A 14,807-nucleotide genomic window follows, 5' to 3' on the forward strand; every position below is an offset into this window, starting at 1 on the left:
AATAGCTTAAGAAATTGCTATACAGTTACAGTATATAAGATAAGTATCTTTCAAGTAATGGAATGCTCCAGGTGAAAGCAGATTCTCAGCAATCAGTAGCAAAGTCGCCAAATGATGAGCAGCTCTGAGTATCTATGCCAAAAACCTTGCAAATGCAAGGCTTAAATATGAGCAATGAGAAATTAGATTTAAGCTAACTACCAATCAGGAAATCAGACAATAGGCGTTCAACCAACAATCCCCAACTCAGACAAGTTAGCTGAGCACACTTCTGCCACAAGGGTGCAGAAAAATACACCTTGTTAATGTACAATAGCTGGTTTGGAGCCCAAGTGTAACAAGAAAACACAAACTACCTACAACTACCGGAGACAATGTAATATAGTGCATTACCTACTTAAAACAGCAGTAGACACCATAGTTTTTTTTAAACTGCTGAAGTACAGTCACAGTATAAAACAGAAGTGCAAAAAATTCTCTGAGCCCTTTTGTGGGTTTCCCAGCTCAGACAGATCAGGTAAACATGTACTGCTACTAGATGAATAATCCTAGTCATCCTAATGTAAAAGCACAGTAAATGAGTGTCTGGAGTGAAATGCTACCACAAACAAACTTAAAGATATGGGTATAACAGTGTAGTTTAAACAGCTTATAAAAGTCTGATTATTCACTATAGAGACACTCAATTGTACAGAATTTATAAAGGCACTTAAAACAAGATAAGCTGATTAATAAGCCCTCCATCCAATAAAACTACATGCAAAAATCTCAAGTGTTTCCCCAACCTAAACAGACCAGGCTACCTCCCAGTGCATTAGATGGAAAATCCACTGACCTCTTGATCAAAAAAACAAGTGCTTGCTAGAGTTTAAAAATATACTACTTTATCCAACAGCTAGCTAGATAAATAATTCCGATCGATTAAATCAGCAGAACAGACAATGAGAGGCAAAATGCACCTACTCAGTGTAAGCACAAGGAAAGCCAAATAATTCAATGTATCCACAGCAGGGTAGAAAGGGAGGAGCTTATTAACCTCAATTTACAGTATGGGTGGACAGCTTAAAATCATCAGGTTTAAATATAAGCACACCCCTATGAGTAGACCAAGTGATACATACCTGGGTACTCTGGTAAATAGTAATCAGAACTTCCACCAGCATGTGACCACAGTGGTGATAAATTCCTTGCTAAATGTCCTCTCCAGTTATCATGTCAGGGTGCTTACATCACAACCAGTCATCTCTATTAATATATGACCTTGTGTGACAGTCAAATAATATACAACAATTGTGTGACGATATGAATATACCCACACAGAAGGTGTAAACAGCAGTACTTACTGTATTATTTACATATGTGATTACTGTTCATGCTACAACTGTCCTGTCTTTGGGGGTGTACGTACATTGGCATGCCATTATCTGGTGTACATTATCATGTTTCACTTGTCCTCCCCTCCCCTTCTTCATTCCTAACATTCATGTCTGTGGCCCTTTTCAATACACACACTTCCCCAGACTACTATATTAATTATGGCTGTCTATGTACCCTTACTGATCACCAGAAAAACATTTTTTTTATTTCAGTATGCCAAAAACATGTTTATACTGTACTTTGCACTGAGTATACTTTTCTGTAATATGGTAGCACTGTAGTTATTGCCTTAAATTTACCCCTCATAATTATTGTGGCTGTTCGCACAATCTCGCAGAACAGGTTTGCTTATAGGTAAACAGAGTTCGAGAAATTATTAAAAGAACTGGTCAGTCTTACAGTCAGACTCTGAAATATGTAATGTGGTAGGTGATTGTCCTACGTTTGGGTATAAAAACAAAAAAAAACTTGAAGACTCCTATGTTACTCCAATAATGTTAAGACTCAAACAAGAGATGGCTATGGTTTAAAATCCTGTGGGAATTGTAATATCTGTAGTGTTTTGGCCCATGAAAATGAATTCATTCATCCTACCACTTCTAAATGTTATAGATTTAAAATAACAGCTAGTTATACAACTAAGAATCTTATTTATCTAGGTGTGTGTTGTATTTTGTAGTTCATTCTATGTAGGGATGACAAATCGCTCATTAAGAGAACTTAGCTACTATAAGAAATATGGATTTGGAGAGAAGTGCTTTAGCCAAACATGTTGCACAGTTTGATAAAACCCATAGTTTTACTTTTAGAGTAGTTGAATGTGTTTTTGAGAGCTTAAGACTGAGGGACATCAAAAACCTAACTAAGCAATGTGAATTAAAATGGATAGTAGAGTTACAAGCAGATCGCACACCTGGTTTGAATGATAGAGCATCTATTAAACCTTATCTGAAAGCATGTTTTTTTAAATGAATAATGGTCACTGTGGAGTATTATGTATATGGGTCAATGACCCTAAACCAAAACTGTTTGAAAAATTAAAAAATAAATCCACCAACACTGTATAGCCGATAAAGGTTTAATGCTCCAAGATACACAAGCAATCACTGTTGCACCGAACAACTAAGCGCTTTTGCCAGGGTTAACAAACCTTTGGCATCATCAGAGTCCTACTAACTACACTGTTATACCCACTCTGATGATGCCAAAGGTTTGTTAACCCCGGCGAAAGCGCTTAGTTGTTCGGTGCAACAGTGATTGTTTGTGTATCTTGGAGCATTAAACCGTTATCGGCTATACAGTGTCGGTGGATTTATTTTTTATTTTTTCAAACAGTATTATGTATATGTACACATATTTTATAGTAGTTTATATATATATATATATATATATATATATATATATATATATATATATATAAAATCTATATTATTTATATTTATACACACACACACACACACACACATATATATATATATATATATACATACATATACTCACAAACACACACATATATGTGTGTGTGTGTGTGTGTGTGTGTGTGTGTGTGTGTGTGTGTGTGTGTGTGTGTGTGTGTGTGTATATATGTGTAAATATATATATTAAAAATGTTTAAACTGTTTTATTATTCTTATATGTGTAATTTATTGTATATGTAGTAGGTCTCTAACAGTATATGGGGAGTTAATTGATTAATTGCTATATCAGCTTTATATAGGAAGTGATGTAAGTTGATTTTATGGTCTGATAAAGCATCTTGTCATGTGAAAGTGCTAAAATAGAAGTTATGTTCTTACCATAACGTTCCATGTTAGTTGTCTTCTTCTTCTTCTTGCTGGATGGAGCTGACCTCGCTCCGACTCGGCTCTCTAAAGCTGAGTCGGTTTCCACACTCGAGGCTCCCCTTATATCCCACAATGCTAGGCGTGAGTTACCTCAGATCTCGTTTGTAAGCTAGACCCAGCTTATACTAGTAACAGAATAACTATAAACAAAGTCCACCTCTATAAACCAGGGAAGAAGGGTGACCTGCATCCTGATCCAGGACAATATGCACAGTAGCATATACCTAAAGTAAGAGGTGGTAGAAGAGAGGTCACAATCAACACTCCTCTAGGTCTGTCCAGGCCAAAGACAACTAACATGGAATGGTAAGAACATAAACATTATATATATGTTGTTGTGTCTATCTCCTTCATTCTTGCTGGATGGGACCGCCCCTAGCACCTTGTCCGGGTGGCCTAATGGAACAGACTCTTGAGAACAGTGGAACCAAAGTTAGCTCTATGCCTAGAAGCTAAATCCAACTTATAATGAGAAATGAAAGTGTGAGGAGTAGCCCAAGCAATAGGCAGTCTGTCTTGGAAGGCTATAGAAGTAGCCAAAGCTCTGGTGGAATGGGCTTTAGGTTTGTTAGGCAGCTTTGGTGTCTAATTTCATAAACAAGGAAATCAAGAGATGTAGCCCATCTAGATAATGATACCTTTGAAACTGAAAAGTCCTTTCTGCCTTCTGCATAGGAGACAAACAGCTGGTCAGATTTTCTGAATTGTTTGGTTCTATCCAAATAGTACCTTAACTGACGATGAACATCTAGCCAATGCAATTTTTGTTCAGACCTATTGGAATATTCTGGAAAAACACAAGGAGGTCAATGCTTTGATTTAGGTTAGGCCGAGGCTATCTTAGGCAAAATGATGGGTTGGTTGTCCTTATGGAACAACAGATAAGGAGGTCGACAGCTGAGTGCATGAAGTTCTGAAACTCTCTAGTTGAAGTAATAGCTACCAGAAAGAGAGTCTTCCATGATAGCAATTTTAAAGAACAGGAGGCTGCAGGTTCAAAGGGAAGAATCAAAGAACTAAGAACTAAATTTAGGTCCCAAGGAGGAGGAGGATTTCTTATAGGAGGTCTGAAAGAAAAAAACCTTCAAAAAAACTTTGCAAAGCTTGTGGGACATTATGGCAGACTCTGAAATACCCACATGAAAGTTAGAAATAGCTGCCAGTTGAACTTTAAGAGTAGAAGGAGATGAACCTGCATGGAAGAGTTCAGCTAGAAAATCAAGGACCATTTGGATGGAAGCAGTGAAAGGATCTATGTCCCTTCCTTGAGCCCAATACTCAAATAAATCTTTCTCTAGTGATTTATTGGAAGCTATCAAAATATCTCGAACAGAGTGAGATATTTGAGGAAGCCTGGCTAAGGTTGGAATTGGAGGAACCAAGCAGTGAGGTTCAGAGACTGATGGATCAAAAGATCTGGAACTAGGTCCAGATGCCAAGTCGCTCCAACAGAAAATGATGCAGAAAGGGAACCCAAACCTGTCGAGGCCAGTAAGGAGCAATGAGGATCAAAAGGGGCCTCTGAGAGATAGCTTTCTGTATCACTTGAGATAGGACCTGGTTCCGCCTTGTTTGTTGATATACCACACTACAGACATATTGTCCATCTGATTGCTCCTCGTTCCCAAGAAGAGAGTCTGAAGGGCTAACGCAAAAAGCAACACTGCTCTCATCTCTAGACATTTGTGTGCAAGTGGCATTTTCTGGGTTGCCATGTGCCCTGACAGTTTCTGCCCTGATACAGAAGATGATTCCTGCATGTAGCGGATCATAATGGTGTGGGACATCGGAAGTTGCTGGTATGACCATTGTGTGAAGAGCATCCATTGAAGGATAATACTTTCAGAACTAACCTGGCTTTGACTCTGTTGCTGCTGAAGATGAGCGAGACCAGTTTTGTATGTCTGTTATTCGTGTAGTCCCTGGCTGTGAGAAGAAGATGCTTGGGGAGCTGTAAGTGAGCCAGTCGTGTCCAAATATGGAAACACCTGGAATCCTGACCGTCTCAGGTGAGAAGCTACCACTGCCATACATTGCTGGTTCCCAGCCTGAAGCGGAGAAATCTTCTGGGCGTCTGTTCATTTTTATATGATAGTACGCATCCTGAAGGTCTATGGAGCACATCCAGTTTTTCTTCCCAATAGGGAAGTATGGACTGTGCGACCATCCCAAATCGTGGTTTTCTTGACTGACTTGTTCAAGATACTGAGATCCAAAATTGGTCTCCAGTCCCCTGTTTTGCTGGTCTGCTGGAACTGGTTGAATTGCTCTTTTGCAAGCAGTTTTGAACTTCCAAAAGCAAGAAGATCCCTGAGCTGGTGGGAACATCTGGAGGATTTTTTTGATCGGTTTGGAATGCAAGACAGTCGGCGCAACACAGGGGATGCTGGAAAGGGCTTATCGGAGAAAGTTTCTGGTTCTATGGACCCTCTGCCTCTTGTTGTTCCTCTCCTCTGGGCGGGAACCGACTCTGTGCCATCAGTCTAGCACCTAGTCAAGGTTTCTTTCACTTGAGGACCAAAGAGATGATCCATCAAACGGGAATTAGTGATGTTCATCTTGTCTTGAAAACCCGCAGCTGTAGGATCCTTCAACATATCCTAGTGCAGTGGCAGCAGCAACCACCATCCACAGAAACTCCTTTTGTCAGAAACTGTTTATCTGCTGGTGCTGTAATGAATTTTGAGGTCTCCTGGAGTGGGGGTCCACTGAATCAGGAGCCGTCCATGCGGGGGTAATTTCCCTCTGCTTAAGGATTTCACTGATGAGTCGGGCTCTGAAGCATTTGGGCCAGTCAGTAGCTGGAGCCGAGGGGGACGAAGAGGCCTTTGGCCTTCTTTCCCAAAGAGACAGTAAGGAACCTCAGGCTTGAGAAACCCTCTCAAAATCAGTGTAATCACACACACCAGTCAAACACACTGATTACACCCTATCCTATTTTAAACTAAAAAATAAAACAAACTACCAAAGTTTTAAATTACACACACTAGAAAAAGGCCTAAAGGAAAGAGGGAAAGAAGAAAAAAGGGATTGTGGAAAAATTTTAGAGAGAGGGAGAGAAAAACCAAAAAACAAAGGAAAACACTGTTAAAATTAAAAAATAAAACTACAAAATTTTTATCCAAATTTACTTACTCACTGCCAGGGTAAAAGAAAGAAACCAAAACCCTCGACCTGTAGCGGCAAAGCAAACGAGATCTGAGGTACTCCTCCTAGCATTGTGGGATATACCCATCCAGCAAGAATGAAGGCGAGATAGACAACTTAACATCTACTATTAAACTGGTTTATTTTATTTATTCTGCCTGTTTCTTCGCTGCATTTTATTTTATCATAGGTAAACTTGTTTGCATGTCTGAATGTGATCGTGCTTTATATGATTTCCTGGTTGGCAACAATGTTGCTGGCTATGAAACCTCGCTTGTATTCGTGTAAGTGTAATGCGCAGAATGCATATGCAATTAGCGCTGCTTCTCATCACACAAAAATGTAAACTCTGTGTATGCTCCTTTAAAAGTCTAAATGGAGATTATTTAATCCCCTGGTCTATAATATTGCTTACATTGTGTGATATTCCTGCCTCCATCATTTGTTGCAGGCACTGTCTTGACTGGAATGTGGTCAGCTGTAATTTCAGTTTTATTGTTAGCACTTTAAATACACTTAAGATTCTGTTTTCATATTTTTGTACTTGCAGTCCTTATTTAACAGACTTTCAGTTTCTCCATCTACTTACTCTGCATATATCAGCTTGTTTTGTTTCCGTTAATTTTTGATTGCACAAACATTTTTATCTCTAATGAATGAGTCAGGTCAACTGACTTGACTTGCTTATGAAGAGAGACATAAGCATCACTAATCTCTTAAAACCTTTGATTTTTCATAAAAAATAAATGTCTTACAGAGTAAATGTTTGCACGTCTCGCTATATGCCTGGAATTTATTTTTTTTTAATAGAATTCGGTACTTATGTATTATCACAACCAGATTCAGAGCAGGAGAAGTGGCTCATTTACAAGTCCTTCTCCTGCCTAAATGTGTTGTGAAACTTACTACTTTATGTTGCTGTGAAATGAGGTGTGTAAAATACATTTTACTTTTTTATCACATCACTTCTGAAGCAGGAGCAGCAACAACGGAAAACGTCCTCTTCCTGGGTACCGTCTTTTAGCGGCGGGAGTGAATAGAAAGCATCGTTATGCTGTATAGTAGCAGCTTTCAAGTAACAACAACTATCCAGGCTTGGGATTAAATTGCTGCTTCACATCTGCATTTGTAACCATTATCTTTGCTGCTGAATTCAGACGTGCAATCAGTTATTTCTTGGACGTGCGCGCATATAATTTTTAATTTCAGTATCGTTATGTATAGCAGTGGGAGCATTTGTAACAAGCTTCGCCTCAAGACAGTACAATGCACATATTGTTTGTATGTTTTCTTAAAAGAGTATTCCATAACCCTACACATAATGATAATTGCACTGCCCTGTGGAAGACTATGTGCTTGTGCATGTAGTAAGCACTGCATTCTTTCTTCTTTCCCGTTCATAACATTTTCCATGAAGTTATGGTGCTAAAGGAAGCTACCAAGGAAGAGGACATTTTCTGTTATTCCACTTCCTCTTTCTGAACCAAGGTGATGTAGAAATCAATTGGCCATCATACACCCCTTTTTATGTTACCATACAGTCGGTTCGCGATAACATCAAGAAGTATACCCGCTTCAAAATCTGGTTGTGATAATACTTAAGTACTGAGAATTCCCTTCACCTACTGCGGTGGTGGTGCTGCGGTAACGTTGTCGCCTCACAATTAGACATTGCCCGTTCAATTCTCAGAGCATCTTCTGTGTGGCGACATGCGTGAATGGGCGTTCCTTTGTTGAAGGTTGTGCGTTAGGCCCGGCAAGCCAGCACGTAAAACTCTACTGCCAATCATTAGTGGACTGGAATTCCGCTGTGGCGATCCCTAACCAGGAAAAGCCGAAAGACACAAACAAAACCGAGAATTCTCTTCATCTCCAAAAGTAAAATAACGGTTACACACCCTAATGGTTTTGTCAAATGAAATATGAAAGAACACTGTACTGTATATTTTTTCAGGCTTTTCTACAAGTTTGCAGCAGTGAAATTTCTCAGCCATGGAATCCACATTTCCAGCATCAGACAGGTCCCCATGCATTTTTAGAGATATTGGTGGTTGTAACATTGTCATAATGAGTCAAAAATCACTCAGACATACATTGCTTATTGGAGAACAAAAACAAAGTAAAAATGGTGAGTGGAAAGTTCATGACTCTACTGTGAGAAAACGTTCATTTTAACGTGAAAAATATGAAAAGGACAAAAACAAGAGTAACGGCAGAGTAAAGGGGCAGATGGCTTGCAACATTCTACTGTTGTCCTGCTCTTCTCATACTGCAATTAGTAAGCACCCAAGCAAAAGACATGGCTGCATGGAAAATGAGCTTGTCCAAAAGTAGTGGTTTATAGTGTCAAAAAGAGATTATACAGTGATTGCTCATCACTATTCAAGAACGAGCACACTGATTGTACAGCCGGATCAGCATTACCATTATAAATCGAGCATATACCAAAAGAAAAAAAGTCTGGCCACTGAAGTGCCATTAAGTGGCCAGACTTTCTCTTGGTATACACTGAGGGACAGAGTAAAATACAGGAAAAATCTGGTATATTTTGCAAAACGAAATAATTAGAAACATACCTGATTTTCCTTGTATTTCTACACTGTCCTTCCAAAATCTCAGCAGTTAAAAAATAGAAAAAAAAAACAACAGCAACAGAGATTCTGTCTTCTCCATTGCTTGTCCTGCACTGTATTGATGCACTGTGCAACGTGGGAACGTAAGTCCAATATGCATGTGCAGTACATCAGTAAAACAAGGAAGAGTATGGAGGAACACTACAGCATCATCATACAAAGACATTATTGGTAAGCAATTTTTCTCTTTAGTCTTTCTTAAAAAAATTCATTGTATAATAGCAGTAATCCCCTCCTGTGTGTTGTCTTTGTTTGCTTGCTTTGACTTCTCACTTGTGGTCAAACCACATCAGACATGGGTAAATCCTGATTTACCCACACACATTCGTGGATTATTGCTGAATTAATTCCTACAGCATGTCACATCTGAACTTTGGCCTGAAGACAACACATTGGCAAGATAAACAGGTGGTCTGATGCTAAGGTTTCCTGCTGTCCAAAGCTTTACTGAAGGCTGGCGTCACTCCATTTCACATGACTCACAGTGAATAAACAGAAATATGCACTTTCAGGGTCATAGAGATTAAACACTACAATATAAAAAAAAAACTTAATTTGTTGGTATAGTGAAGCCATTCATTTACACATTGGTGTACAAGATCCATCACCCAGCTTTTCCCATATGTGAGACCCAAAGGGGTAGTGGGCAAAAGAGGGTATAGGAAAGCACTGGACATTTGAACAGGAGGGAAAAGCATGGAACAATATTTAAACTACTGAGCTGAGAAATGGAGGGTAAAATATTAGTTTCAGTCTTTTGTTTAGCTTCTCTATCTTCATTAACCTCTCACACTTGGTTCCCTGCTACGACTTTAACGTATCCATTCATTCCCCATGTATTTCTTGCCATTAAGCAAGTGTGAGCCAGATAGTATGGCTATTAATACTGCATGATACAGATTTTGTGTGACCTTTAAAGTTTAACTATAATTAAAAATATAGAAAATTATTCTGATTGTATTTTTACCCAGTACTAAGTCCTCTGATTCACTTTAAACAATGAACATTATTTTTCACTTTGTTAGCCAATTCTGAATAAGCAAAATAAAAGGAAAATACTTTTTTTTTTTCACTTGGACAAAAACTGGAAACACCTTGATTTGAATAATCTGACTGCAGTACTTCCTATCTGCCATGTTAGTCTAGAAGTGGTAGTGATGCACTTTAGAAGCGAGAGAAAATTAACATTATTTGATGGCAAAGCAGGTAGAACAGATAATGGACATGCTAATTTATCATCTGAATGAGTCAGATAACTGAAGTGAAGCAGCTAACAGAAAATAATGTGAATCCTAATCATGTAATGATGTGGTGTCAGTTTCCAGAATACTCAGGGTATGAAAGTAAATTCTCATTATACCCAAAGTAGTTGTGGTAAGTAATTTAATGAAACATACAACTGTAAGATTTCTAGTTGTCTTGTTGACTTCTATAATAAAAAGTACGGGGTTCCTATCACGTAGTCAAACTTTTACAAGTTCCAAACTCATATGGTCGAGACCATAAGTTTGAATGTGTAAAAGTTCGATTGTTTCAATGGAAATCTCCATAAGCGGAGGTTTCCATTTTGTTCATTGGGGTGCAATCTCGGAGTTGGTATATTTAAGTAGCAGGGGGTGTGTGGTGCAGGGGTGCTCCCTGCTTAAAACAGTTTATTTTGTTTTCCGTTTTTTTTTTTTATCCATAGTCGAAGTTTTGTAACTTCGAGCATAATGGTTCGAACAGTACATGTTTGAAGTTATAAGACTTTGACTATGTGATATAGACCCAAAAATAAGCACACAGAGGTGTCTATGTATAACTGACCACTTTGTGCAAATGTTTAACAAGCTATTTTTGATTTAATCTTTTCTAACTTGTCCTCCTGGTCACTTGCCAATTTGAATATCTTCATGGATAAATGTACAATCTAACAGGAAGACATGAAAAATTCTGGCTAAACACTGTCATATAAATGTTCTAAAATTTAGATTTTAGACTTGCTGATGTAGCTCAAGTTAAGTGTATGAAACAAGACAGCTAAGCTGTTTACCTTGTGCTTGCAACATTTTTAATAAACTTACAAGTTATTTTTATTTATTTATTTTTTTTTGTAGGTACTGGAGGAAAATGGAAGCCCCCACTCCCATGTGCTGTAGGCCATTATTGCCCTGCTGGTACTCCATATCCACATCAGTTTAAATGCCCTGCAGGAAGCTGGAGTAATCAGACTAATTTGGCATCTGCAGAAGAGTGCTTACCCTGCCCTGAGGGCTGGTACTGCGTATCTGGAGCAAGCATCCCCTCTGGGAGGTGCAGTTCTGGTCACTATTGCCCAGCAGGTAAGTAAACTTCATGTCATGTTAAAAATAAACACCATTATGTCAGATATTGTCTGCCCCAGATGGTGTATTACCTCTTGTATGCTAAAAATTAAAATGTCTCTCAAAAGAAAGATAAACTGTTATGCATGCATCCTATATCATAAATGAATGATGATTAAATGAAATATGAATGTAATGCACTGAATTCAGTTGATGGAGTTGGTTCCTGTCAGTTGTTGAAACCAGTTTTAGTGAAATAGTTTCACTATAAAAAGTGCCTTTGACAAAATGTAAACATGAAAATAAATCAATATGACGTCTTTTCCACCCGTTCAACTGATGGAATTTGGATTTGACCTCTGATCCTAATTTGGCCACTTCTCCAAACTTTAGTATCCATGGCTGAGGCTCCTCCCCTTACCCATGCTTCCTCTCCCCAACATTACCTTACATCACATTTGCTGCTCGTTGAGTAGAGATGTGATTCACTGGCCTAGATTCGCCTCATCTAAGTTTTTTCTTGGTAATGTTTTTAATACCCTCCTTGTAGTGGTTATTATAATAATTATTTTTATTATTATCTTTCAGACTCTATTCTCTTTTATCTTTTTCTCCTCTTACTAAATAAATAAATAAATAAATAAACAAATAAACAAACTTATTTTATCAGTTTTCTTTCCTAGGTCTCCTTGTGCCTTTCACACCTGTTCATTGTTCCCCTCTACTAGTTTGCTAGAAAACTTTTTACCATTGTTGGTATCTCTTTCATTGTATTTTTATATATCATTGGATTTATGCTATGTTTTTGGACTAACACTTTTGTTGGTGGAGTTGTGATCTTTTTTTTCTTTAAGTTGTTGTGTATCTTTGATAATGTTGAGTAAACCAGCAAAATGTGTGGTTTGTAATCACAAACTTCCATATTCTGATGTACACCTTAAGTATGTCTACTGCTTGGGTGCTGCCATTTCAAAGGAAATAGCTTGATTTGTACAACCTATAGCTACCGAGCTGTTATCGAATAGCAAAATAAATTGATCCATAAGGCCTTGTTACCAATAGAAGAATTTTCAAGATCTTCCTTTTCTGTCTCTGGACCATCTCCATCTAGGAAGACATCCTTGGAAAAACAGAGGGGGACAAGAGCAATAGGCCCAAATAAAGGGCAAGGAAGCAATACCCTTACCACTCGCCTTCTTTCTTACAATCTTCAGCTCTGCCTACCAAATGACATAAGTCTCCAGATCCTACAACTTTGGCATTCTCCCATTGTTCAAGAAGGGCCTTTGCAAAACCCCTCCAGACCACCTTCCCTGTCTTCCTCCTTAAAAATCTACCAGAGGCTCGACAGAAGAGATGCGGATAGAATGATGAGGAAATTCCTCAGGACCCAAAGTAAGCTAAGAGTTCTGGCTCCACCCCCCCCCCCATCAGACCTATGAGCTTTACCCCTCTACCTTGCTAATGACTACACCTTCTCTAATCCAACCTGTGGCATCAGGAACTCTGGATCTGAGATTTCTACCTGGCTTGTCAGACTCAGACCCAAAGATGTGGTCATCTTCAACTATTGCATCTTCTCTGATCCCACCAGCTCCAATTTCTTCTGAGTCAGATGGATCTCTGATCCAAGGCTTCTGCTCCTAGTCAAAGGGAAATGGTTTTGGCTTTGAAGTTGTTGGAGCCATCCCATCCTGTTAGATCTTTGGTACCTGACAGCTCAGTTCTGTTGTCTGTCTCAGAACAGGGTTAGGTTGGTCTACTCAGCCATCAGGCGTGGGCTCTTACCAGAGTGTTTCTGTATTCCTCCTTGGCTTCTGCTTTTAAGGCAGTTGAGACAGCTTTCTCCAGTGCTGAAGACCAAACATCTCTATCCCTCTAGGCTCCACCCACTCCACAGCTGGTAGCCCTGGGTCCTGATCCTGCACAGTCTATCCCATTGGGACAGCTGGTTCATTCTAGTCTTGAGACGGTCCTCATTCAGGACAACCCCCAGTCTTCTGAATACTCTCCAAAACATCCCCTGTGGAGGCTCCTCAGAAACACATGTGTAAGAAGAGGCACATTGACTCCACTCAGGAGTCTTTATTATTTATTTACTTACTTAATTATTAACATTTTGATTACTGGGACAGTCTGACTGGGTAGAAGCCCATTTTCAGTGGAGGCCTGGTGAGAAAAGTTCCAAATTACTACAAAACATTTTAACAACAATAACTTTGCAATCTTCAAAAATAAAACAACATCTGCAGTTTAAATAATTACAATGAATTAGACATAATATGAAAACATTTGTTAAGAATCGATACAAGGTATCTTTGACCAAAGATGCTGATTTTGATGAAGAAGAAGGGCCCCCCTAGATAACCACTTGAGAACATCTTTTTCAGGGAGATCCTTCAACTTCTGAGATAGAAAGAAGGTTTGTCTTCCAAAGCCCCTTCTTAGGTTGGAATCAGTGTTTCTTGAGGCTTTTGGTTCCGGCTCAGCTACTTCCTGGGTAGTTTCCCCAGTGGATGAAATTGTGAATTTGATCTTACGCTGGGCATGGAAGGAACCAGATGCTGCAGAACCAATTGTCAGAAAGACAAATAAGTACCTTGTTGTTCCTAAACACCACCCTTACTGGAGTAATGGCCCAGTGGCAGTCACCAAGGAGGAGCTAACTGAAGAGAACTCAACTGTCCACCCCCCTAATAGAAAGTCTAGGGCCTTGGACAGATTTGGGAAGTGAGTTTACACTTCAACTACCTTCACATTAAGGTCACTGAATTATTTGGCACCCACGACTAGGTTTCAGAGAAACTTGACAAATGAGGTCTCCAAGTGTCTGTGTCCATGTCTGTGGAAGACAAGAAGACCATGGATTTGCAGCTGGCTTCCCTTCAGTCCTTTTTGAATGCCTCCCTGTGTCTCATATACAGCATTATGGAGGATGTTTTAAAAGTTGCAGGTACAGACATAATTATAAGGAGGCTTGACTGGATATACTTATATGACTTTGCAGAGCCTTTTAAGACATCTTTTAAAAATGCCCCCATTGATGTCTCGACTTTGTTCATCCCCAAGTTAAAGACACATTTTCTAGAACAGAAAATGATTGGAAAACTCTCTGTGGCATTGGAATATGTTTTTCTACCCCCCCCCCCCCGAGGTCATTCTCTAAAAACTAGAAAGGGGTAAAATGCTGGGTTCTGGATGTCCCAAGGCTTTTCTCAGGAATATTTTGGTGATCACTCCAAGGCAGAGGGGGGAAATTTTAATGGTAGACATCACCCTCATGACAGGGGAAGCTTGCAGAACCAAGGCTTCAGTGGTTGCTTCTCCGAGAGGCCATATCTCTCCTGAAAAGAGACCTGACTGCTGCACTCTGGAGACAGTTGGGGGTTGCTTGTCTCTGCACCCAGAAGCATGGACATTCATCGCCAAAGATGTCTGGGTGCAGACAGTTATTACCAGAAGCTATTACATTCCCTTTCTGTATCCACCCTACCACAAAAGAA

General features: G+C 39.2%; 1 protein-coding gene across 1 annotated transcript in view; it reads left to right on the forward strand.

Moving 5' to 3' along the window:
• The window catches only part of LOC122809546 (neurogenic locus notch homolog protein 1-like), a 2,715,638-nt gene that overhangs the window by 1,034,710 nt on the left and 1,666,121 nt on the right, over positions 1-14,807 (forward strand). Inside the window, exon 12 of the mRNA XM_044081127.1 lies at positions 11,098-11,322. Within this exon, the coding sequence (XP_043937062.1) occupies positions 11,098-11,322 (225 nt within the window). The remainder of the gene's footprint in view (positions 1-11,097; positions 11,323-14,807) is intronic.

The sequence above is a fragment of the Protopterus annectens genome, chromosome 8.part0 (assembly GCF_019279795.1).
Source record: "Protopterus annectens isolate FY-2018-M chromosome 8.part0, PAN1.0, whole genome shotgun sequence".
Lineage (NCBI taxonomy): Eukaryota > Metazoa > Chordata > Ceratodontiformes > Protopteridae > Protopterus > Protopterus annectens.